The 25,867-nt window shown below is 32.5% G+C and overlaps 1 protein-coding gene across 1 annotated transcript in view; it reads right to left on the bottom strand.

Annotated features, from left to right (window-relative positions):
• Positions 1-257: 257 nt before the first annotated feature.
• The window catches only part of LOC142332715 (ATP-binding cassette sub-family G member 5), a 66,011-nt gene continuing 40,401 nt past the window's right edge, over positions 258-25,867 (bottom strand). Inside the window, exons 7-11 of the mRNA XM_075379301.1 lie at positions 22,412-22,529; positions 18,621-18,720; positions 14,382-14,520; positions 11,184-11,366; positions 258-3,863 (exon numbers count right to left, since the gene is read on the bottom strand). Coding sequence (XP_075235416.1) covers positions 3,488-3,863; positions 11,184-11,366; positions 14,382-14,520; positions 18,621-18,720; positions 22,412-22,529 — 916 coding nt within the window. The 3' untranslated portion in view covers positions 258-3,487. The remainder of the gene's footprint in view (positions 3,864-11,183; positions 11,367-14,381; positions 14,521-18,620; positions 18,721-22,411; positions 22,530-25,867) is intronic.

The following is a 25,867-nucleotide window of genomic DNA, read 5'->3' as shown; positions in this document are numbered from 1 at the left end:
GGGGGTTATGAAACATCAAGATTTGCAAAATTTGACCTGATTAACATCATTTCTCTAATATAGTAAACTGAACTGTATAAAAATCTTAATATATCGCCAGGAAAGTAAAATTGCAACAATCGTGTGTAACTGGTTGATATTGGTTCAAATTAGGTAATAAATAAATATAATTTTAATTTTATATTTATTATAAATATAAATCAAAAAACATATAAAATGTAATACTATTCTAATCTTTATGTTTTGTATATATATATATATATATATATATATATTTTTTTTTTTTTTCTTATCTCTATATCTCACACCTTTTAACGAATTGTTGAAAAGAAAAACATGATTATGAAAATGATAATTTGTGCTTTTATGTAGATGAATTCCTAACGTCAATTGTGCGCAATTAATTCAGAGAAATATCATACAGTTATGTTACTGATTGTATATGTTCTTGTGAAATAGAATAAAATTTGTTTGGCGATAAAACCGTGAGCTCAAACCACATAAAAAACATGTTTTATTGGATTTTGATAATATGTATGTTACCACTATTATTCAGCAATGAAATATAAATCTGTCAGAAAAAAAAATTAAACTGTACTGTTTTGCTTAGAAGTGGTTGAATAAAACGCTAAGCTCTTCATCAATATTAAATATTTATTATATTTATATATTTACATATATATATATATATATCCCGTTTCAAATATTATATTATTCTGTCGGGGCTAACTCAAAAAATTAATGAGTTTCAAAGATATAAAATCGGCTATTTGATCGTAAACAGCTGATAACATGAATCGTAGATTGATTTTAATAAATTTAATGCGTTAATTTATCGTTATGTTTATACAGAATGTCTGAGAAGTTTCTGTACGTTACATAAATATATATGACTGGTGAATCACGTACAACACTTAAATCACTTTTAAGTTGACCTCACCCATCGGGTTGGTCTAGTGGTGAACGCGCCTTCCGAAATCAGCTGATTTGGAAGTCGAGAATTCTAGCGTTCAAGTCCTAGTAAAGCCGGCTATTTTTACACGGATTTGAATACTAGATCGTGGATACCGGTGATCTTTGGCGGTCGGGTTTCAATTAACCACACATCTCAGGAACGGTCGAACTGAGAATGTACAAGACTACACTTCACTTCATTTACACTCATACATATCATCCTCATTCATCCTCTGAAGTATTATCTAAATAATAATAAGTAGTTACTGGAGGCTAAACAGGAAAAAGAAAAGAAAGTTGACCTCACAGTTGCTACGTATTATATGAGAAGCCCGTTTATTATTCTGATTTTAAAGTCAAAGAACAATTTATACGCTTTTTTGGTTAAACGTGTAACGTTTTTCTTGTGATTTTATAATGAACTTATTGCACGTGTAATAAAACTGTGTGAATCATTACAAGGTATTATAAGACTTCAGTATCCACTCGCTTAATACAATATCACACTGACTTTGAGATTAACCGGTTAAAAGAAATAGGCCGACAAAGTAAACGTGCTTTGTGTTATTTTGAATTGTACAGAATTTTGTTGCGTACACTTCAATAGAGATGTACAACGCCATAAAATGTGATGTTTATGTAATTATTTAGTTATTGCTTTACGGTTAAAAATATATGCTAAGCGCATAATATAAAGTAATAAACATCTGTAATTGTAAACATACAATTAATCATCTGTCATTTTTTTTTTCGCTACGGTCTCTTTGGACCGCATTGAACTTTTTGCACAGCAGATGTCTTCCGTCTGTTTTCCAAATAAAATTTCATTTCGTCTCGTTTAACTTGTTTTTGTTCATCAGTCCAATGCTTCCCGTTCTTGTCTCATCTGTAAGTTTCCGGAAAATGTGTTTATTAATTTTATCTCTAAACCGAGTTCTGTTACACTTATCGTCTTCGTTCAATTGTAGTTCGTTGAGATCCTTCTTAACTTCGACCACCCGATCTGTAGTCGCTTTCATATTTGTTAAAAAACTAAAGACGCGCTTCGGTAAGCTATCATCCGTCATCCTGAGTATATGACCGTAAAACTTCACCCTTCGTTCTCTCATCGTCGATATCAGCGGTTCGTTGTTCCCTTTATAAAGTTCTTCGTTACTTCTTAGTCTGTAAGATCCGTCTTCTAGTTTTCTTGGTCCCAATATTTTCCTCAAGATTCTTCTTTCGCGTATTTCCATCTCCTTCACTTCATTCTTTTTACTGAGAATCAAACATTCTGATGCGTAGAGCGCCTCTGGTTTGAGCACGGTAGTGTAGCGTATATTTTTGACCCGTATGATATACTCTTTTTGTTGTAGATATTCTTTGTTATCCCGTATGCTCTTTCTAATTTCCTGGTCCTTTCCGTGTTAGCCGCCTCATCGAGTTCATTAGCTTGAATAATTTCTCATGTGTCATATAACATTAATTTTTAAAAATAAAATTTTGCAATTTTTAAAAAATGTAGGGTGGTGCAAAAATTCTGACCTCAGATTCATTTTCAGCATTAAAAAACAGAGTGATTTCGTGTATCATATGTTAAGAAATTAAACCGTGTTTATCATTGTAATTAATAACTTGATTTCAAAGGAAAGTTCTCTCTTTTTCTTTTTAGCCTCCGGAACCACCATAAGGTATTCCTTTATAGGATAAATGAGGATGATATGTGCGAGTATAAATGAAGTGCAGTCTTTGTACGTACTCGGTTAGACCGGTCCTGAGATATGCGCTTGATCGAAACGTGACCACCAAAGAACACATTTTCCACGATTTAGTGTTCAAAACCGTATAAAAAATAATCGCCTTTACTAGGATTTGAACCTTAGAACTCTCTATTTTGAAATCAGCTGATTTGCGAGGACGAGTTCACCGCTAGACCGACCCGGTGGCGGGTTGATTTCAAAGGAAGGTTAGCACGGGATAAATATAATAAACGTGTAAGTAATATAAATGTTCAAAATAAGTCCACAATATATATTTGTCTAAGGATGACTTATCGGATATATTGTATTTATGAACGTTTAATCTTTGCCTGAAAACAATAGTCGCTTCTTTTTAAAAAGTAATATGTATATCTATTAAACCAGACGGCAGAACTGTTTTCATATAGATCAGCAAAATAATACTTTGTTGTTAAAAATCATATTTTTTTTAATAGAAAAAAATATTATTCTGTAGATGAATTTTTAATTAAAAGATTTTTAAAAACCCTATATTTTCTTCATCGTATTTAAATTAACACTTTCTAAATCGTGATTTTCTTCTTTTTATTTAGTACCTTTATGTATTTTACTTAATATTATTGTGAGTATATTTTAAATAATTAATTATGTTTTTTGTGATGCTGTTCTGTTGAAGATTTTACTCTTGAACCGTGGCTTCCCTTGATATATCCGTGCAAATTAAAAAAAATTATTTATAATACTTGTCCGTACAAAAAATTGTTAAGTCCCAAATATATTATTTAGAAAAAAAAAATTGTTAAATTAAAGAAAATCTATTCTCTGAATTTTGCTTTAACAAATGACGGTAAAGGTACAAGATATAATAAACAATTAAGTATAGCTAATGAAACTGGAAAAGCAAACGATAAACAAAGATTAAAATCGTTGTCTAACATATCAGATATGCTAAAATCACCGTTATTTCTACCGTAGCGTTCTGATATATATGCCGCATTATCTGTATAACGACAAAGAAATGGATCTACTGTTGATACCGGTGAGCCTTGCGATGTTGCAGTTGGAGCGCAGCCGTTAGGTAACGTTGTAAAAACAGAGCTGAATAATTGTCTTGCTAAAAATGCTCCTGTATATTTTGTTTGTGTTATGTATGTCAAATATAACAACCATTCTGGTAAACCTCTATAAGACCTGTATAAAAAAATGAAAAAAACATAAAATTGTTTATTAAAATACAAAAAAAATTAGTTAAAACTAAAATATTTCATTTTTTACAGTTTGCTTAAAAAATGTTTATGTATAGTCTATTTTTATTTCCCGGCTAAGGATAAAGCTATAGGACTTTTTATGTCTTGAGGAGCTTTTTATTTCTAGGTTACTCCGCCTAGTCGGGCTTGCTCATAGAGCATTAAGATCGCGTAAAATCAAACTTACAACTAAAGGCGCAGTGAGTTCATTATTTTTGCGGCCCATAGGGCCTTGTTAAATAAATTTGAATACTTTCCGCATTAAAGCGGTTGAACTCACCGCGGATTAAACAATCCGGTATTAGCCTTCGTCAAATATTACTAATCTAGAAATTGAATTTTGATTGTAGAAAATAAATTGAATTTAGCTCGCGATCAGCCATCGATATGGCGGAGCACGATCTCAAGAGACGATCTTAGGGCGATGAGCGACATCGTTTTCACTAGTTGCTGGGAATAAATTCCCAGCGTCTGCAGGTGTTGTGCAGTAAAGGTCGGTACCGCTCCCCTGCTGCCGATCACGATCGGAACCACTTCGCAGCGCTCGCCACGGTAGTTGAAGACCCGAGCTGCCTCGGGGAGGATAGGTCGGTATTTTACGACTTTCTCCTCCGCAGCTGCGTGTAGCGAAGTGTTCTTCTCAAACCGGACGGTCACATCGACCACAAAGAGACCGGAACTGTTTTTCACGACGATATCCGGCCTCAAGCGGTCTCCGCTTCCGCCGATTCCGGGTTCGGTGGGGCTGCAGAACGTTTACTCTACAGCGACCACGTTCCCCTCCTGAGAAGTCAAGGCAGCGACGAGAAGGTCTTTTATCTCGTCGTGCCTTCGTATATACTTCGCCTTATTAGTCACACAGCTGCCCAAGACATGACCCAGAGTCTCAACGGCGTCCTTGCATCTCCTGCAAGATTTATCACTTTCGGGCCCAAGGGCCCGTCCGCATGCGACTCTAGTTCCGAGCGTGTCCGACCTCAGCTTTAAGGCATTTATGAATCGGGAATCTGTGAGGAGTCCCTCTTCATAAAGCCAGGAGTTTCCCTCCCTATTATTTTTAAAGTAAGCGACGCCTTTGCCCATCACCGGCAAGCGTCCCCATCGATCTACCTCCTCAATTTTTAACTTTAGCTTCAGCCGGTCAAAATCGCCGGCCGAAGGGGGCCAGGAAATATCATTTTTAGTTAATTCGGCCCGGAGCTTCATTTCAGCCCCGGTTGTTAAAAGATAGTGCTGGACCGCTGCACTATTCACCTTCAGGAGACGGGACATTGCTCCCCAACCTGCAACCTTGACGAGGTTACGCAACCTCGGTATGCCAAGGCCTCCATCCGCCTTTCTTGAATACAATATTACGTCGGCGATGGAGTGATGCAGGTGGAGAATTTCCTTTATTATCCGCCGAAGGAAATCGTCGGCCTCGTCCAGAGTCTTATTAAATGGGCGCGATATCACCAACGAGTGGACATACTTTGGGAGAACAAACTGATACAGCAAATTTAGCTTCTGTCTGGGCTTCAGATTCAACCTCTGAACCGTCAACGCAGCGGACAGCATTTCACTAATCCCGCTGCTCGGGAAGCATTGCCTTCTGCAAGCTGAAGGCAACCCCAAGATATTTGAAAGTTTCATCTATCTCCAGAGGTCGAACCCCAAGACCAGCCAGAAACTTTAAATCGGGATCGGCGCACACATAACTTTTATTTTTGTATTTAATATAACTCGCGAAACATTTATCGTAATTGAATTTTAAGCCGATGTCGCTAAAAAAGGTCTCAACCGCGTTTAACTGTCTTTGTCCAACGCTCGGACGACAAGACAGCAGGACCAAGTCATCGGCGAACCCAATGGCACCAGTCGTTCCACCAAGCTCACCTAATTCCGAACCAACAGTTAAATTGAATACCGGATCTATAATTAAGTTGAAAAGGAGAGCAGACAGCGGATCACCCTGTTTGACTCCTCTACGGAGATCAAGGTTGAACTCCTGGCCTTCGGACTGGAATACTGTCTGGGCCCTGGTGTACATGGCCCGAATAGCTCCGACAAAAGACTTAAGACTTTTGTTGGTATTCTCTTCTTAAGAAAGTCTAATATTTTTTTTAATTTTTTCCTTACGTATATGTTGCATCTGTTAAACTAGTGAATAATAAGCAACACTCCCTGTAGCCCAATCGGATGAGGATGATATGTAAATGAGATGTAGTCTTGTACAGACTCAGGCCAACCGTACCTGAGACGTGTGGTTAATTGAAACACAACCACCGACATACACCGGTATCCACGATCTAGAATTGAAATTCGCATAAAAGCAAGTAACTTTTACAAGGATTTTAATGTCATAATCAGCTGTTAAATAACCGATTTGCAATTATGTGTTAACTGCTAGACCGGCTCAGTGGAAGTTTAATATTTAACTGACAAAGTTATCGGCAATATTTTCATTATCGCCTTCATTTTTTACTTCAGTCTAGATTAGATATACCTTAGAATATATTCTATATATATATAGATCTAGAATATATTAAATTCCGTCTAGATAGAGCTGTATCTCTAGAAGGGAAAGTATTACGATCAGTCCGATTTGAGAATACACAGTTTTCACTGGATCTTGGCATTTTGACACCTAAGGAACCCAAAAAACCGGTTGGAAATTTTCTGGATGTTAACGTTCATATTTACGTGTATTTGGTGTATATATCCAGAACTACTGAACCGATTTTGACCAAACTTTGTCAGATTACTTCTGTGTACGGGGCAATTCATTAAATTTTCGCCTTAAAGGTTCAAGGTTAAAACTGTAGAGCAAGGTCACCCTTAGTATCTTGTGACTTTGCTTAATTAAAGTCATATTTTTTTCTTAGGCGCACAATTAAAAAATAACATTTGCAAAAAAAGATTTTTTACAAAATTGCATCCCCGCTTCAAAAACTACTCCTCTAACTACTGCTATTGTGATGTCAAAGGTGAGCGTTAGAATTAAATAAATGAATATTATTTGAAATGTATAAAAGTAATAACAATTTGCCACACCTGCGCAAATTGAATACAGTATGCGCATGTGCTTTTGTTGGAATCATTGAATTAAATAAACGAAAAAACATTATATTTAAATAAAATGATAAATAATTTAAATTAAGTTGCGTGTGTAAGCCGTGCATCAGAAACAGTCCACATTTTTAAAGTATTTGAAAAAATTTTGGAAAAATATTTTTTTAATATTTCCAGAAAAGTATGATATTTTGTTGAGTATTTTTTTTGGATTAATGATATTACACAATCTTGAAGCTTGTTTGTGGGATATGGAAATGGAATTTTGTAGCGCATGAGAAATGCCATGTCTAATCAGGATTTGAACCTGGGACCTGCAGATAAAAGGTCCGTAATGTATTAACAAACTATCTGCGTTGTTTTAGGAAATAATTATTTACCGTTCGTAGCCATTTTCCAGATTTTAGAAAATATTTTAAATTGTGCGGTTAACAAAATAATTCCATTTTCAATTTTTTGCAGTCTTAGTAAAGCGTTAAACTGAATAACACATTTTTTTCACTGTTGGCAAAATGTAGTAGATATGCTTACACTTAGTTGAAGTCACACCTTACCGGTCGAAACAAGTAACTAAAATTTCTTATTTTTAAAATCTAGATCCTCAGTAATCAACATTTAGAAGGCAAAGAGTCCTTTTTCTTTATACTTTTTTATTAATGATACGCCTGAAAATCTCGAACCGTTCATTATTTACCCTCTTCTCAGATGAAACAATTAAATTTATACCACAAGATAATTATTTAAAAATAAAATTCTATGTTAGCAGTTCAACAAATTACTTGCCGTGGATTTTAACCACCTAAAATTAAAAAGTAAAATTCTTACGCTGTACTTTTCATAATGCGGATAAAATTCTCATTAATAAAAACAATAGTACTAAAGTTTCCCGAAAAGTGAAATTTTTTTTTTTTTTTCTGCCTTCAGTCATTTGACTGGTTTGATGCAGCTCTCCAAGATTCCCTATCTAGTGCTAGTCGTTTCATTTCAGTATACCCTCTACATCCTACATCCCTAACAATTTGTTTTACGTATTCGAAACGTGGCCTGCCTACACAATCTTTTCCTTCTACCTGTCCTTCCAATATTAAAGCGACTATTCCAGGATGCCTTAGTATGTGGCCTATAAGTCTGTCTCTTCTTATAACTATATTTTTCCAAACGCTTCTTTCTTCATCTATTTGCCGCAATACCTCTTCATTTGTCACTTTATCCACCCATCTGAGTTTTAACATTCTCCTATAGCACCGCATTTCAAAAGCTTCTAATCTTTTCTTCTCAGATACTCCGATCGTCTAAGTTTCACTTCCATATAAAGCGACACTCCAAACATATACTTTCAAAAATCTTTTCCTGACATTTAAATTAATTTTTGATGTAAACAAATTATATTTCTTACTGAAGGCTGCTTTAGCTTGTGCTATTCGGCATTTTATATCGCTCCTGCTTCGTCCATCTTTAGTAATTCTACTTCCCAAATAACAAAATTCTTCTACCTCCATAATCTTTTCTCCTCCTACTTTCACATTCAGCGGTCCATCTTTGTTATTTCTACTACATTTCATTACTTTTGTTTTGTTCTTGTTTATTTTCACGCGATAGTTCTTGCGTAGGGCTTCATCTATGCCGTTCATTTTTTCTTCTAAATCCTTTTTACTCTCGGCTAGAATTACTATATCATCGGCAAATCGTAGCATCTTTATCTTTTCACCTTGTACTGTTACTCCGAATCTAAATTGTTCTTTAACATCATTAACTGCTAGTTCCATGTAAAGATTAAAAAGTAACGGAGATAGGGAACATCCTTGTCGGACTCCCTTTCTTATTACGGCTTCTTTCTTATGTTCTTCAATTGTTACTGTGGCTGTTTGGTTCCTGTACATGTTAGCAATTGTTCTTCTATCTCTGTATTTGAACCCTAATTTTTTTAAAATGCCGAACATTTTATTCCAGTCTACGTTATCGAATGCCTTTTCTAGGTCTATAAACGCCAAGTATGTCGGTTTGTTTTTCTTTAATCTTCCTTCTACTATTAATCTGAGGCCTAAAATTAATTCCCTTGTCCCTATACTTTTCCTGAAACCAAATTGGTCTTCTCCTAACAAGTGAAATTTGTGGGTGTTTTATTATTACTGGGCGATCAAACTGATTGTTAAATAATAATGTACGCTTCTATCAAATCAGACTACAGATCAGTGTTTTCATTCAGTACAATACTTATAAAAAAAGGACTTAATTATGCTTCCATTGTCATTTTTTATTTAAAGCAGTAATAGATAATAAACAATGTTTAAGCATTCCATATAATAAGCAAAAAATAGAAAAAACTGTTACAATTCTCTTACCGGCCCGATTTCATTTATTAAACGACGAATAATCATGTGAATCGTATATTTCTGTAAATATGATATGCATTACATATAAATGAAATCGAACCGATAAGAATTTTGTAACAAATTTTTCTATTTTAGCTTACTATATGGAATGCTTAAAACATTTTTTATTGTATATATATATTGTCTATTATTTATATTTATAATATGTATTTTTTTTTAAACAAAATTCTAAATTAAAAAGAGATTATGATAGAAATGTAATCTCTTAACCTTTGTTGATATCAGTATCATTTTGTTAAATTTTTGAACGGGAGAAATGATATCTGCGAGACTCTTGCTGTATAGTTTACAATTTCATTGTATTTTTTTGTAAATGATTTTGTTTTTTAAAAAAACAGTATTACTCTTTTCATAAATTAAATAGAATTAAATAAAGAAAAAAGAAAAAAAAGGGCCCTGAATTTTTTAAATCTTTGTTCAATATGTTAATAGATCTACGATTAAATAGTTTTATCTTCTGATTTGTGAATTTTTTAAAACTTTTTTAATATTTGGTATCTTCATTTATTTAAAATATATATTATATAAAGAGCAAGAGGGTTTTTGATGGTTCGAGATAATAAAAAAAAAAAAACTACTCTATCAATCGCAACCAAATTTTTACCTGTGTTTCTTGGCATAACTGAGAAGTTTTTTTTTTAGATATACTTTATCTCAAAAAAAAAAAAACATGTATATATGGAATAGTGGAGATTTGTCCATTGAAATACAAACTTTAATGAATTGAATTAATGAGCTATCAACTGTGAGCCTATATAACTGTGTCAGCTGGGTTTGAACTGAATGATTAATATTACAAAAAGAAATAATAGAATTAAATTTACGTTAAATAAAATAGTATTAAATAAATTTCTGTTTAATAATAATGGGCTTCCCGTGTGGACTGTGTGTGAAGCTAGAGTGATGAGATATGTTCCTTCTATGATTGATCTAACCTTCATGGAGGTTAGATCAATCATTACCAACAACCAGTAACAAACGGGGTGCCCCTGGGGCGCTGTTTTGGGAGGTGAAATGGGGTGCTTTTATATCTCTGGAACCAATTATCCGATTTTCAATATTCAAGTGAGGTATTGGTTAGTAGGTTGAAGGGTGGTAACTTTTGCATGCATCAGGTACACTGTCGATCTAATAGATGTGAATTTTTATGAATTTTTCATCGTCAGTGGTGTGTGTACTTCGGTTATAATATTTACTATTATACTGTCTTTTGTAATTTAGTTTCATTTTCAGGTTTTTATAAAGCTTGAATATTATAATTATTATTTATCTGTATTATTCTCACAACCATGAGAATAACAAACAGGGTAGATGGGAATGGCGAATGAAGCAAGCTCTGCAGGTGTTTAAAGCATCGGTCCCCCTGGCAAATTGGGAATGGTGAGTGAAGCGAGCTTTGCGGCATGGGGTAGACACCTTGGTCTTGGGAGGTCCTAAGGAACCCCTGAGTCGGCTTCAGGATTCACCTGGGGCAACCTGAGTCTTGAGGGTACAGGTTCTGGGTATACGGCTGGCTAGTAACATTACATAAATAATTGTGTATTTAACTAAAGCTTCCGCTGATCTATTCAGGTGAATGCTGGGACAGTTTTATTTTTTTTCTATGACCTAGCATAGCATATCTACCCGTTCCTTATGTCTTGATCGAAATAAACGATTAATTAATTTATTTATATTGAATTTATGGATATTCAATCTCTGAATGACATTTAAGTTGAAGGATAATTATCAGAATCTTTTATCTAGTTAGTTTTTTAATTATTTAACATTTCCATGAATTTTTGTAAAACTGTAAATTAATTAAATATTTTTTGTCGTACCTGACTGTTCCGCTGCTTATAACTAAGCATATAATAGAAATATATAAACTTGTAACCGCTGCTGTAAATGCACCTCGTATGACCATCAACAACGCAATTGTCTGCTGTTCTGCTAATAAATAGCACGCCCATAATATTGATCCAAATACAAACCAATCCATATTAGAATGTAGACCGGTCAACCTGGAGAAGAAAAGTTTTTACGTTAAGGTCCTGAAAATTTTACATTAGTAGTTCAAAAAATATTTAACTGGATTATAGTCAGTCTTAAATTTTAAATGTGGATAAACTATTACATTGTGTTTCTCAGGTAGACATAACATTGATAATTGCATGGATAGAATTCCCATTAATGGAACTTATAGTATTTTTCTTATCCATAAAGTGAAATGTGAATGGGTTTTTCATTTTTTTACAAATTCACTTAATTTGAAGCGTCTTAATAAATCGCAATGATTATTGTGCATACATATTTAAATAAAAAAAAATCATGTTGTCAGATGTAATAAATTATAAATGTTAAGTTATCCATGTTTTTATAGTTATGAAAGTACAAACTTTGCTAAAAAAAAAAAAAAAAATGCGCCTCTGTCAAATCATTAATAACAGAACAGTTTTCATTTATGAGAGGTGGATGAAAAAATAACACACCTTTGCTGTGTTCTTGAACTGAAAGGGATAAATTAATGTCTTGTGGTGGCAACTCTGGATGTGTTGTTTTCATGCTCACCCAGCAGCAATTCTGTACGACATTCGATACAAGTGTAGTGTCGTCATTCATGGCGTGTCCTCTAGGGGTTTCGTCCAGCATAGAAGTGTGTTCAGTAGTCCGATGTTAGACTGGTTCTCAGTTTTTTTAAGAATTCATCACAGGTAATGAGAGGTGGGTGCTTCATTACACTCCTGAGACTAAACTAGCATCACATGAATGGAGACACAAAATTCACTCCAGCCAAAAAAAGTGAAAACATCCCCACATGTTTGAAAGGTTATGCTGACAGTCTTTTTCAATTCTGAGGGAGTTGTTTACGGTGAACAACTTTTATTACCCGAGGAACAACGATCGATGCCAAATTTTACTGGAAGACTTTTAAAAAATTTTTGCGTAAAGCCATTAAAGATTTAAGACCCAAAAGATTTAACAATAGGGTCGTTTTTCTTCACGACAACGCTAATCCTCATTCAGCTCATGTGACAAAGGAGTTACCGCAAAATTTCAAGTGCGGTTTCATCTGCCTTTCAGCCCTGATCTAACACAATGTGTGACTACCACCTGTTTGGTCTTCTCAAGCGAGACCTGGGAGGGGAGTGTTTTGCTAATAATGATGAACTGAAGGAAGCGGTCCTTAAATGGTTGAAAGAAATTGGATGAAATTTTTATGAGAGTGGAATTGAAAAACTTGTCAGAAGGTATGAAAAGTGTTTAGATAAACTTTGTGATTATGTCGAAAAATAGATAAAAACATTAAAGTCTTTTGTTCAATAAAAAAAAAAAAATTGTTTTTAAATATGTGTTTGTTTCATAGAGGGGGTGTAACTTACTTTCTCATCATCCCTTGTAATAAAACATAATGTGTTCTTATTATGCTTTAATAAATTACCAAAACTTTTTAAAAATCTGTCCGTCCATTTGTTTAATAAATTAAAATTAAAAGATTATCTTTTACAGAAAAAACATTACTCTGTCAATGAATTTTGACAGATAACACATATCTGGAACCACTGTAAGTTATTACTTCAGAAGATGAATGAAGATGATATGTTTGAATGTAAATGAAGTGTAGTCTTCAACGGATGGTCGACTGTTCCAGAGATGGGTGGTTAATTGAAACCTAACCACCAGAGAACACCGGAATCCACGATCTAGTATTCAAATCAGTATAAACGTTTACTAGAATTTGAACGTTAGAACTCTCAACTTCAAAATCAGTTTATCTGCAATGACTATTTCACCCCTAGACCAACCCAGTGGGTCAACATATATGTATACATATTATTATTATTATGCTTTTACGGCCAACATGGGACCACTTAAATCAATTTTAGTTGGATCTTTTCTGAGAAAAGCGTGTTATTTTACTCTTCCAAGCTGCCCAGTATTTCTTCATCCGTTAAGATCTTGCTTTCTTTTCTTCATCTGTAAACACTCTCTTCATTGTATTTTGTTGTTTGTCTGTCTTTTGTTTAAATCTAATGTTTTTGTCTTTTAGCTTTGTAATTTTTCCAGTTTTATTCTGTAGGTCGGTCAGGGAAATTCCCAATTCTTTCATATCTTCTCTAATTTCTTTGATCCATCCTACTTCTAGCTTTTGGAACCAGAGCTTTTCAATGATATTTCTTGACAGTCTTGTTTCCAGTGTCCTTATGAGACAACCGAAGAAAGAGATTCTTTTTTCCGCATATTATCAGTAACAGACTCTATTTCTCAATACACCACCTCATTCGGCACAATCCACCATCGGCCTTCTGTTTGGTGTTTTTTATCGATACTCGTTCTGACAATTCTCCTCTCTATTTTCAGAATATTATCGATTCGGTTTTTCTGAGTGATTTTGAAAAGGGTCTTGCTTCTGTAGGTGACTTCTGGCTGTACTACAGTTTTATAATGTTTAAGTTTTGTTTTAGCAGAAAGGCATTTTTTGTTATATGTTGACCGAGTTAATTTTTGGGATTTAATCATTTTATTTGTCCTGTTTTGCCATGTCACTTTTTCATTTAAATTATTATTTCCCCTAGATATGTATACATATGTATATATATATTTTTTTTTAAATTCACCACATTAAGCTGAAAGTTTGTTTTTTGGAAATGTAGAATGAAAATGGAAATTATGTACAGTATGAAAAATGCAATGTGACCCTATTTGAATTCAGAAAATTCTGGATGAAAACTGAGACACTATCACTTTACCTCAAAGTTAGAAGTAATCAATAATTTGTCACAATGAGCATGGTTTTCTCTTCCGTTTTGATATTACTAACTAGTTAAAATAATTTCCTTTCTTCTTTTAATTTTTATAAGGTTTTCTGTTAAAGAGAGATTTTTTAATAAATATGAGAGGTGTTTGATAATTCTGTTCTTTAACTGATTGTGCTTTTGTATTATTTAAATAACAGTAACGTGTGTTTTGATAATAGTATTACATTAAAAAAAATAATTTATCTTATGATTATTAAAAAAATAAATAAAAAGACTTACTCAAATAATATACGTGATCCGATACCAACAGTAAATATGGAGAAAGGTAATGAATAAAGGATGTAACTGAGTAAAAATAGTGGTCCTGAATATAGACCTTCCTGCGCTTCTTGATAATAACGTGTCCTGTACACTGGAACTGTAAATATTAAATAATATAATTTATAATTAATATAATATTAAGTTCAATATTAATTTAGTTTAAAATCTTCTATTTGTAATGCTTTAAATTAATAGGTTATTTTACTTTTAAATGTTTAGTATTTGCATCAATTATCTTATTTCTCTGATCCATCTGCATCATGTCTTGGCATTTTTCGAGTTTGTACTGTACTAGCTGTTTCAGAAGTCTTGAATTTTGCAACCTCATGATATCTCCAAAGAATTGTAGTCTCCTCTTATGCACTGTATCAGTGGTGGTTTCTAACTCTTTATACATGACTTTGTAGGGCACAATTCACTTTTTATTGATGCAGATTCTTCTTTTGATTTTCTGGAGTCTGACTGTCTTTGATTGTTTGTTCAGGCGGAAGAGTGTTTCTGTCGCTCAAGTGGATTACGGTTTTATAACTGTTTTTTAGCATTTTACTTTTACATTTATTGATAGGAATTTTTTATTTTAAGTCTACCAGTTTAATTTTTGAGCTTTAGCTAGTTAGTTTCTTATTTGGATTGAGGTTTTTTTTTACTTTGTTTGTTTGTTATTATTTCTCGGAGGTATTTAGATCGGGTTACTATTTTGATTTTATTACTGTTTATGTTGGTTTTTAGGGCATAATTTTTGTCTTTTTGAATGATATTTTGAGGCTAATTTTATTTGCAATGTTATGAAGTTGTAATATCTGTGATTTAGTATCGTCGATGTTATTTGCTAGTAGTGCTAAGTCGGCAAAACCAAGACGGTTCTTTTTTTAATTTTTCGGCATATTTTTACTTTTGAACTGTTCCCTCATTACCATTTCTGGAGTGTATTAAATAATAGCATGAAAGCCCGTCGCTTTGGCATAGTTTTGTCTTGATATGAACGTTTCGAGAGCTCAAGTCTGAATTTTTCCTTTGACGTAGTGTTTGTGAGGGTCAGTTTTATCATGTTTATTAATTTGATATGTAGCCTGAGGCGTCTTAGAATTCGCTCTGGATGCAATGATAAGCTTTCTTGAAAAATACAAGTGTTATCACCACGTCTCTGTATCTTTTCCTGTTGTAATCCATTATTAGGTTGAGATTCATGATCCGGTCTGGACAGGTTGTCCAGGGTCTGAAAACTCTCTGATATTCTCCTTGTTCTTTATTGAGTTGTGAACTGAACCTATTGAGGATGATTCTTGAAAGAATTTTGTACGTCATGTCTAGAAGTGAGAATCCCCTGTACTCGTTAGGGTCTCTCTTTTTTTCTGTTTATCCTCCAGAACCGCTGTAAGGTATTACTTCATATGATGATGCATATGAATGTAAAATTGTTCGGGTCTGTTTTGTTTCCTTTTTTGTTTAATGGATGGATGAGGGTTGTCATCCAGTGTTCTGGTAGTTCTTTGATTCAGATGTTAACAAGCCGTTGATGAAGGGCAATTTTTACTGATCTTCCTGTGCGTTTCCAGTTCTCTACAAAAGTCTGTTTGTTTCCCTCTGCTTTGTAATTCTTCATCTCACCCAGTGCTTGGTAGACTTATTTTATTGCGGTAGAATTGATGTTTTCTGGTGGTGTTATTACTGGGTTGTTGGTGTTGGAAGTTTAGAAATTCTATCGGTACTTTGCAATTTAGGAGTTTGTTGAAATATTTAACTAGAATTTCTGCATCGTGAAGGGAATGAGTTATTGTTAGAACATAGAATTTTTTTCTGCAAAATGGAGAAAACGTTTTAAAAAATCATTATAGATTTTTCTGTATTCATCAAGAGACCATGACATCCTTTGACAGAAAAACATGACAGAAAGTTTTTTTTTATTTTTTGCCGTTTGTTTTACCGATTGAATGATGTGTTTTGTAGAAACAGATTCTCCATCTGCCTTTGCAGATATTTCCCATGCACAATGAAGTGCATTTCATTGGAGGTAATCACTTTCAAACATTCAAATTCAATTTATATATTTCTTACTCTTTTATATTTGGTCTCTTTTTCTTAATTTTTTTCTGTTAGGAACTACTTTTTCAAAGAATATTGAGCTTTCTGAATCAAGTGATCTTTTCAAACCGTGAATCTGACCACCAAAGCAAACTGCTTCTCTTTTGTAGATTATGACTTTATTTTGCTGGCAAGATATAATTTTTTTTTTAGTCATTCCCTTTTTTTGTATATTTGAATGGTCTGATAGCACCTGTTTTTTTTTTCAGGAGGAAATGAGGTCTTTTAAACTTACCCCACATCATACTGTAATTTGATGTTAAATAATTTTTATGGAAAATAATAATTTTAATTCTAGTTCATTTTTTGGGTGTCAGATCTATTTAAACAATTAAGTTGAATAATTACAAATATGTATAAAAAACTAAGCATACCAACTACAAAAATTAAACAAATCTAAGTAATGAAATTATAAAACATTAGATTTGTAAATTCATTATATAATAAAGTATAAATACAACTGTAAGCACAATCGTTTATAAAATAACATACAAAGCTAACCTTGTAAAGAGTAATGTGACCGACTTAATTAAATTTCCCTCTACAATTCAATGATGTCATTAATTTATATAACGCTTTACCTTTTCCATTTTATCCTGGTTTTGTGACTGATTTTGTTTTCGATTTAATCTCTTTATTGTTTCTGATAAATCATCTAATTGCTGTTTTGTCTTCCTATCGATGCCAACATATTTTTTATTAGAATAAACTTTACATTGCAATATTCCTTCTACAAGGATTGCAATTGTTCTCTCATCAAAAGAGATATTTTAGCATAACACATACAGTATATATATATATATACGTACACTGTGTGTCCCATGAAGAGGTACACTTTTCATTTAGTATTACTTGGCCATATCTCCACCGATTCTATTGAAAGTTTACAGACATTTTATTGATGGTTTTAAAAGTGTTCTTTGAAAATTTCAACCTTTTAGGATTTATAGAAACAAAGTGGCTTTCAAATAAACCGCATTTTTTATCGATTACAAAATACTAGGTAAAAATCATTAAAAATAGATAAATTACAAAATGGAAATAATTCTTAAAATTATGAGAAATTTTTATAAAAGTTAATAAAGAAAATACTTTACTCAAACATAAATCCATCGTCGACTACCCACTGTAACGTTGTTTAATAAATCCTGTGTATGCATTCGTAGAGAAATGTCTTAGAATTCATATAATTTCCTCTTCAGTGACCCTTTTCTACTCTTCATTAGTGTTAAGACTATGGGAGTATATATATTCCTTTAAATAACACAAGAAAGAATCGCAAACAGTAAGGTCTGGTGACCTCAGTGGCCAGTCAAAAAATTCACTTCTACGACCGATCCAATGACCATGAAAGTGAATATTTAGTAGCGGTTTATTGCTGAAAAATGGCATATCTCATTTCTGGGCAGTTAAATGAGGTATTATATGTTGATTTAATGCTTCTAGGTATCTATTTTCAGTCATTGTTTTGTCTGATATGTTGTAGGATAATACAGCGTTGACTGTAACAGATGCCCAAAGAGAAATGTCTTTTGATTTAAGCCGCTTCTGCTCAAGAATATGAGGGTTTTCGGTGTTGTAGTAATTACAGTTACGCCTGCTTATCATACCGTTACGATAGAAAGTAGATTTTGCTGGATTGTCAGATGCAATGGGCCGTCCACAATATTTAACTTTCTCTTCAGTTGTAAATCCAATTTTCACAATTAAACGTTTACACAGGAAATTGAAGCAAGGTTATGACTAAATAAGTTAATAATTATTTATTTTATCCAATTTGAACGGCTGTTCAAATGTTTTTAATGATTTTTACCAGCTGTTTTGTAATAAAAAAATGTGGTTTATCTGAAATTGATGTTTTTTCGTGGTTTTATTTAAAAGCTGCGATTTTGATTCTATAAATCCAAGAAGGTTGAAATTTTCACTAAATATTTTTAGAACCTTTGTTAAAAGCTCTGTAAAGTTTTAATAGAATCGGTGAGGAATGAGCGAGTGATACTAAATCTAAAGCATATACCTCTTTGTGTTACACAGTATATATATATTACATAGAGAGAACACATTCATTTTTTTTAAATTTATCAGATAAAAGAGAAAGATATCATTAGTACTTACAAGTATATGCAGTAGTCACTATTGAAAGAAAATAAGCCGAGATCAAACCGTTTAGTAATAAACCATTACGAGATTGATATGTCCACGGTCCATCTTGATACTGAAAATGAATATTAATAATCGCGTAATTAAATTTATATTTTTAAATAGAAAATAAAAATATTTTATTGCGATTGGCACATAATGATGTATACATCACATAAGGAATGGCTGAATATGCTACTCCAGGATAAAAATAAAGAGACTCCCTGACTGTTTATCTGGAAGGATCAAGGAAACCGAAACAAAAGCCTTTTGTCAAATTATTATAATAAAATACAAATTTATTTTAAATACAGGTACGAAATATAAAAAATATAACTACAAAATGATTCATAATTCAGAAGATATTAATGAAAATTATTTGAACATATTATATACACAATTAGTGAATATTTAACATAAAAATGTTTATATTTATGAATGTGCAATCTCCACTAAATACAGCGGTCACTTTTCTTAAAAAAAAAAAATATATATATATATATATCTGCCTATATCAAACTAGACAACAAAACTGTTGTGTAAAACATTACACAATACTTAGGCTTATGGAGAAGACCCATCTGAATTATGCTTCTACCGCTATTTTTTATTTAAAAAATAATCTTCCCACCAATTTACTTAAAATACAATTAAAAAATTTTCTTTAACACAAAAATATTATTTTTTTGATGGATTATCAAATAATACTAATTGAACAATTAAAAAAAATCCTAAATTTTGTGTAATCCATTTAACATGTGCATACATATAAATATGTGCTTAAATAATTGTAATTTAATTCTTTTGTAAGGCTTTAATAAGGTTCCTGTTGATTCATCCAGCATAATACTGGAGTATTTCCTTTTACTAAGTGAAGGAAGTATAGTGATTGTGAAAAATGTTGGTTTTCACATTTCAACGGAAATATACATTTTAACCGTCCCTGAATCCATTTTGACTAGTTTCGGCATGACATATGTATGTATCTTGCATAAGTCAAAATGATTAGCAGTAGGATGTTGAAATTTTGGGTTTAGGAATGTTATAACATCTAGTTCTGCACCTCCCCTTTTGATTGCAATCAATTGGACCAAAAAAGCCCAAAATCTAAAAAAATTTGGATTATGGACTTTTTCTTAACTGCAGTAATATGCCCTTATTGAGAACTTTTCAATGATATATATCATAAGTGGTACTTTTCATCGGTTCCAAGGTCATAACCAAACAAAATTTTAATTATGAAATATTTGGTTCTTACAAGGGGAAGGTACATCAGTTTGAATCTGACTTCATATACGTATAATTTTTTTAAACTTTTTCTTTTAATGTAAATATATTGATTTATTAATAATTATTAACCTGCGATTCTAAAAAGAATTGTACAGTAAATAATAATTCAATATTAACAATAAAAAAAAAAATATGGAAAAAATTCAAAGTTATTAGTGGAATAACATTTTATGTACTTTTCATTTTAATTCAAAAATTTTTACAGAGGTTAATAATTATTAATAAATCAATATATTTACATTAAAAGAAAAAGTTAAAAAAAATTATATGTATATGATGATGGATTCAAACTGATGTGTACCTGTTTACAGATGTGACATATTTTCACTTAAACAACATAACTACTTGAGGGATATTAAACAAAATTAATGTATAAATTAATATATAATGCTGATACAGACACCACAAAAAAAATGTGATGCAGCATGGTGTTCACCACAATACAATTGTATAACTATCCACTTTATTAAATAATTGGAGAATCGTATTTCCCTTTCAAATGAAATAAGTTTAAGTGAAGTGCAGAAAAAAATGTGTGTATATAATTTAATAGGTGTTCGAAAAAGTCATGCGGTGTCCACATCAGATTTTTTTTAACTGTGTAGTAGTTTATCTATCGCATTATTTGCGTAATGTATTATTATGTATCGATCAGAGTAAGACATATATGTATTTATTTTGTTATGAGAGGTGGATGAAAAAGTAAGTTACATCCTTGCTCTGTTCTTGTACTGAAAGGGATTGGACAAACATATCAAATGCCTTAAAAAAAGAATAGAGGCTCGTAATTATAGAAAAAAAGGAAGTGCTCACAAAATATACAATAGAATATGAACGCTTGTTTGATCTCAACAGCACCAAAATATTAGACAAAGAATAAAATACATATAAAAGGACCACTCTAGAAATTATATACATCAAGAAAAATACAAACCCTGTCAACAATAGAATCGACAGAGTCGGATTAAGAAAAGTATATGTTAATTTAATTTAAAAAATCATATTTGTATTGTAAATTTAGTTTAAAAAAAAAAAATGTTCAATGTTTTAATTTTTGATAAAATTTTTTTTTGTCTTCAGTCATTTGACTGGTTTGATGCAGCTCTTCAAGATTCCCTATCTAGTGCTAGTCGTTTCATTTTGGTATACCCCCTACATCCTACATCCCTAACAATTTGTTTTACATATTCCAAACGTTGCCTGCCTACACAATTTTTTCCTTCTACCTGTCCTTCCAATATTAAAGAGACTATTCCAGGATGCCTTAATATGTGGCCTATAAGTCTGTCTCTTCTTTTAACTATATTTTTCCAAACGCTTCTTTCTTCATCTATTTGCCGCAACACCTCTTCATTTGCCACTTTATCCACCCAACTGATTTTTAACATTCTCCTACAGCACCGCATTTCAAAAGCTTCTAATCTTTTCTTCTCAGATACTCCGATCGTCCAAGTTTCACTTCCATATAAAGCGACACTACAAACATATACTTTCAAAAATGTTTTCCTAACATTTGAATTAATTTTTGATGTAAACAAATTATATTTCTGACTGAAGGCTCGTTTCGCCTGTGCTATTCGGCATTTTATATCGCCCCTGCTTCGTCCATCTTTAGTAATTCTACTTCCCAAATAACAAAATTCTTCTACCTCCATAATCTTTTCTACTCCTATTTTCACATTTAGCGGTCCGTCTGTTATTTCTACTACATTTCATTACTTTCGTTTTGTTCTTGTTTATTTTCACGCGTAGTTCTTGCGTAGGACTTCATCCATGCCATTCATTGTTTCTTCTAAATCCTTTTTACTCTCGACTAGAATTACTATATCGTCGGCAAATCGTAGCATCTTTATCTTTTCACCTTGTACTGTTACTCCGAATATAAATTGTTCTTTAACATCATTAACTGCTAGTTCTTGAGAAAAATATGTGCATTGTAAAGGTTTAAATACACAGGAGATAGCAATCAAGTTATATGTTTATATCCGTAATCCTCATAGCAATTATAATACACAAGACACACACACAAAAGCACATTTCTGAGAAAAAAATGGTCATATTCTTTCTAGTCTAAATAAAACATTTTACATCGTATAAAAGTCGTTCAAATTGTGTAATAAAACCGATCCCTTTGTGAATATACAAAAAAAAATAACAGACTTAGATGCCGTATAAAATGATTTTGTAACAGCGTTTTAAAACTGACACCTCACATAACCGGTTCCAAGGCTACATGATCTGAAAAGGTAAAAAAGATTTTATGTGAAAGGACAATTTCTTATTTTCCCAAATAGCTATACTGAAACGGTGTTCTACTACGGTGCACCGTAGTGGCTAATACCACCCATCATCCCAGCGGTTTTGAGGTAAAAACATTTATTAAATTTATTTTTCCTGTTTTTAATGTTTCAATTTTTTTTAACACCAGCATTATTTATATCTACTACAAATATTTGAAAAACGTTTAATTTACTTACCTTAATATTACGGTAAAACACGAAGAGTAGACAACAGAATAAGGGGAACAGTAAAATACGTAAAAATAGATGACAGGCTGCTATTGATGTCAAATTGAATGTTGATGCCAACAGTCTTCTGTAATTTTTTAAACGCAAAATTATAAATCAATTTTATGTTAAATGTTATTTAACATAAATTATTTAGTAAAAAATAATTTACGTTAAATAAATTGAGAAAAAGAATAATAAAATAATATTATTAATAATTATATTATAACACAGTCAGTCAAATCTCTCTAATTCGAATGTCAAGGGATTTTTTTTAGAGAGGTAAAATAATGAAACCCAAAAATTGTACAGAAAAATTTCATAATTTAATAAAGATTTATGTTAATCTATAATAATGTACTACAATACGAAATTACGTTAGAAAAGACAAAATGTATATACCGTTATGTAAAAATTAAAAACAGAAAAAATGTAATATAGTACAGTACCTATAATTATTTCTTGAAAAAAGTCTGCTTTTTTTGTTTAGTTTTCTTCTGGCCGATTTGAAAATCAAGGACATTTTCAATCTTCACTAACGCACTAAATAGACCATCTTCTACATCGCTTGAACTTTCGAATAATATTCGAAGGTTATTTATTGCCGATTTCGCCTCGTTTTTGTAACCCACCGGGTCGGTCTAGCGGTGAAAGCGTCTTTCCAAATCAGCTGATTTTGGAAGTCGAGAGTTCCAGCGTTCAAGTCTTAACAAAGGCAGTTATTTTTATTCGGATTTGAATAGTAGATCGTGGATACCGGTGTTCTTTGGCGGTCGGGTTTCAATTAACCACACCTCAGGAACGGTCGAACTGAGATTGTACAAGACTACACTCGTACATATCCTCGTTCATCCTCGGAAGTAATACCTTGGACGATAATTTCCGGAGGCTAAACAGGAAAAAGAAAGCCTCTTATGATATTATTAACTTCCACTTGTTCCGTTTCGTCCTTCGGAATTCTTAAGAACGGTTGAATGCGACGCAAACGCGCGATATCATCATCGATCGGAGCGGCACTTATTGCAATATCATCGTCAAAATGTGCGAACGAATCCAATAAAATTTCGTCCGTACTAATGTTAAAGTTTTTACAAATTAACTCCATTCTTCTTCTGAAATTAAGAAAGGTTCTAAAAATTCATCTTGATTATTTCCGGATGAAAATCCACAAGTTTTGAAGCTATTAACAATTGTTTCTGGGTAGACGTTACCCGCGCTTTGTCAGCGAAGGAATAAGACCGGATATTGCTCGGTAATATCGTGGTTTTGTTGTAGACTACTCCGGCGACCGGCGACAGAAATAAACAAGCCGGAAGTTGAAAATTAGGCGTACAATACCGGATAACATTCACAGCAGACTAACGATCGCTACACACTAATAAAGTGAATTTACTGCTATTTATGCTTCTTTAGAAATTTTCTACAGTATGTAAATTCTTTTTTGAAATCGTTTAAAAAAATGTTTTCATCAAAGAAATAATATGTATATCAAGTCCTCAAAATTTTCGAATGTAAAGTGGGTTTTTAAAGAGACAACAACATAAATATTCGAATTAGGAAGGATTGATTGTATAAGTTTTTGCTTATTTCACCGCGTAGGATCACTTTAGTTAATTTTTTGTTCGTTTTCTTTAGACTTTGTTGGCTCGTTGTTACTGCCAATATTTCTTCGTATTCTTGGATCATCTTCTTTGCTCATCCGTAATCCTCACATTTCTGTGAGGATTTCTTTCTACTTTAGCCGTGTTAAAATATTTGGTGTTTAAAATTTCTTTTATTTTCAGTTAATCGGTCGTGTCTTTGATTTTCAGTGCGATCTCTTTTAGGTATTTCTTAATTTCTGTAATACATCTTCTGCCACATTTCATACTTAATGCTCTGGTTAAAAGTTGTTTTAATAACAGATTTTCTGGCATTCTCATAATGCGGAAAGAATAGGAATTCTAGGTCTTTTCATCAAACGGATAATTGGTTTTGTAATATTCTTATAAACCGTTTCGTTATTGGTGATTCGCCGTACTCCATCTTTTTTATAATTTTTGTTTATCTAGGTTCTGATAATCCTACGTTCTGTTTTAATTGTTTGGTCGCTTTTACCTTAATTTTTAATTCTAATTAATCTTTCATAAGCGTAAAACGCTTCCGGTGAAACGACCGTAATATAATGTTTCATTTTCGCATTTGTGGAAATACAATTTTTATTGTATGTTGATTTGGTTAGAACTTGGGGTTTTTCATTTTTAGGGCTTTGTAATTCCAAGAGGAATTTTCTCTTATTTTATTATCTACTATCAGACTTTGCAATGCTTTGCTATTTCTAAATTTGAGTATATGTATAGATTAAATGAACGCGATTGAAAGTTTGATAAAACATTAACAAAATGAACATTACGGAACATTACAAAATTTAATTTTTCCCTTTTACCCTTTCACTCGCCCCTTTTCCTTTTCCCAGTTTTTCCTCATTTCTTTTTTCCATTTTCCCCTTCTTCTCTTTTACATTTTCCAATTTTTCCCTTTCTCCCTTTTCCCTTGCGCGTAAATTGGTCCAGTAGTTTTTTTCTATACAGCGGACACACATATCGGAAACAATGAAGTGGAATCGTAAAATATTAAGTGTAGCGTGTGTTGTTGCTTTTATGTCCAACAGGTAGCGCTGTTTTTTTTTTGCATGTTTTTACCTACCACAGGTGTGACATCTTAGGTATATAAATAGTAGCACAGAAAAACATGCACGTTTTCGAATGCAATCGGTGAAGAACTTTCAGAGATCTAAGATTTTAAATGAACGAATATTTACATTTTTATTTATATGGATTATTTCGCCCAGGTATTTAAATTTTTGTACTAATTTAATTTCCTTATCGTTATTATTATTTTTTTTTTGTCTTCAGTCATTTGACTGGTTTGATGCAGTTCTCCAAGATTCCCTATCTAGTGCTAGTCGTTTCATTTCGGTATACCTCCTACATCCTACATCCCTAATAATTTGTTTTACATATTCCAGACGTTGCCTGATTACAGAATTTTTTTTTCTATCTGTCCCTCCAATATAAAGCGACTATTCCAGGATGCCTTAATATGTGGCCTATAAGCCTGTCTCTTCTTTTAACCAAACGCTTCTTATTTTTCCAAACGCTTCTTTCTTCATCGATTTGCCGCAACACCTCTTCATTTGTCGCTTTATCCACCCAACTGATTTTTAACATTCTCCTATAGCACCGCATTTCAAAAGCTTCTAATCTTTCTTCTCAGATACTTCGATCGTCTAAGTTTTACTTTCATATAAAGCGACGCTCCAAACATATACTTTCAAAATTATTTTCCTGACATTCAAATTAATTTTTGATGTAAACAAATTATATTTCTGACTGAAGGCTCGTTTCGCCTGTGCTACTCGGCATTTTATATCGCCCCTGCTTCGTC

This window comes from Lycorma delicatula, chromosome 12, assembly GCF_047948215.1.
Source record: "Lycorma delicatula isolate Av1 chromosome 12, ASM4794821v1, whole genome shotgun sequence".
In the NCBI taxonomy this organism is placed as follows: Eukaryota; Metazoa; Arthropoda; class Insecta; order Hemiptera; family Fulgoridae; genus Lycorma; species Lycorma delicatula.
This window is presented reverse-complemented; position numbering and strand designations above follow the sequence as displayed.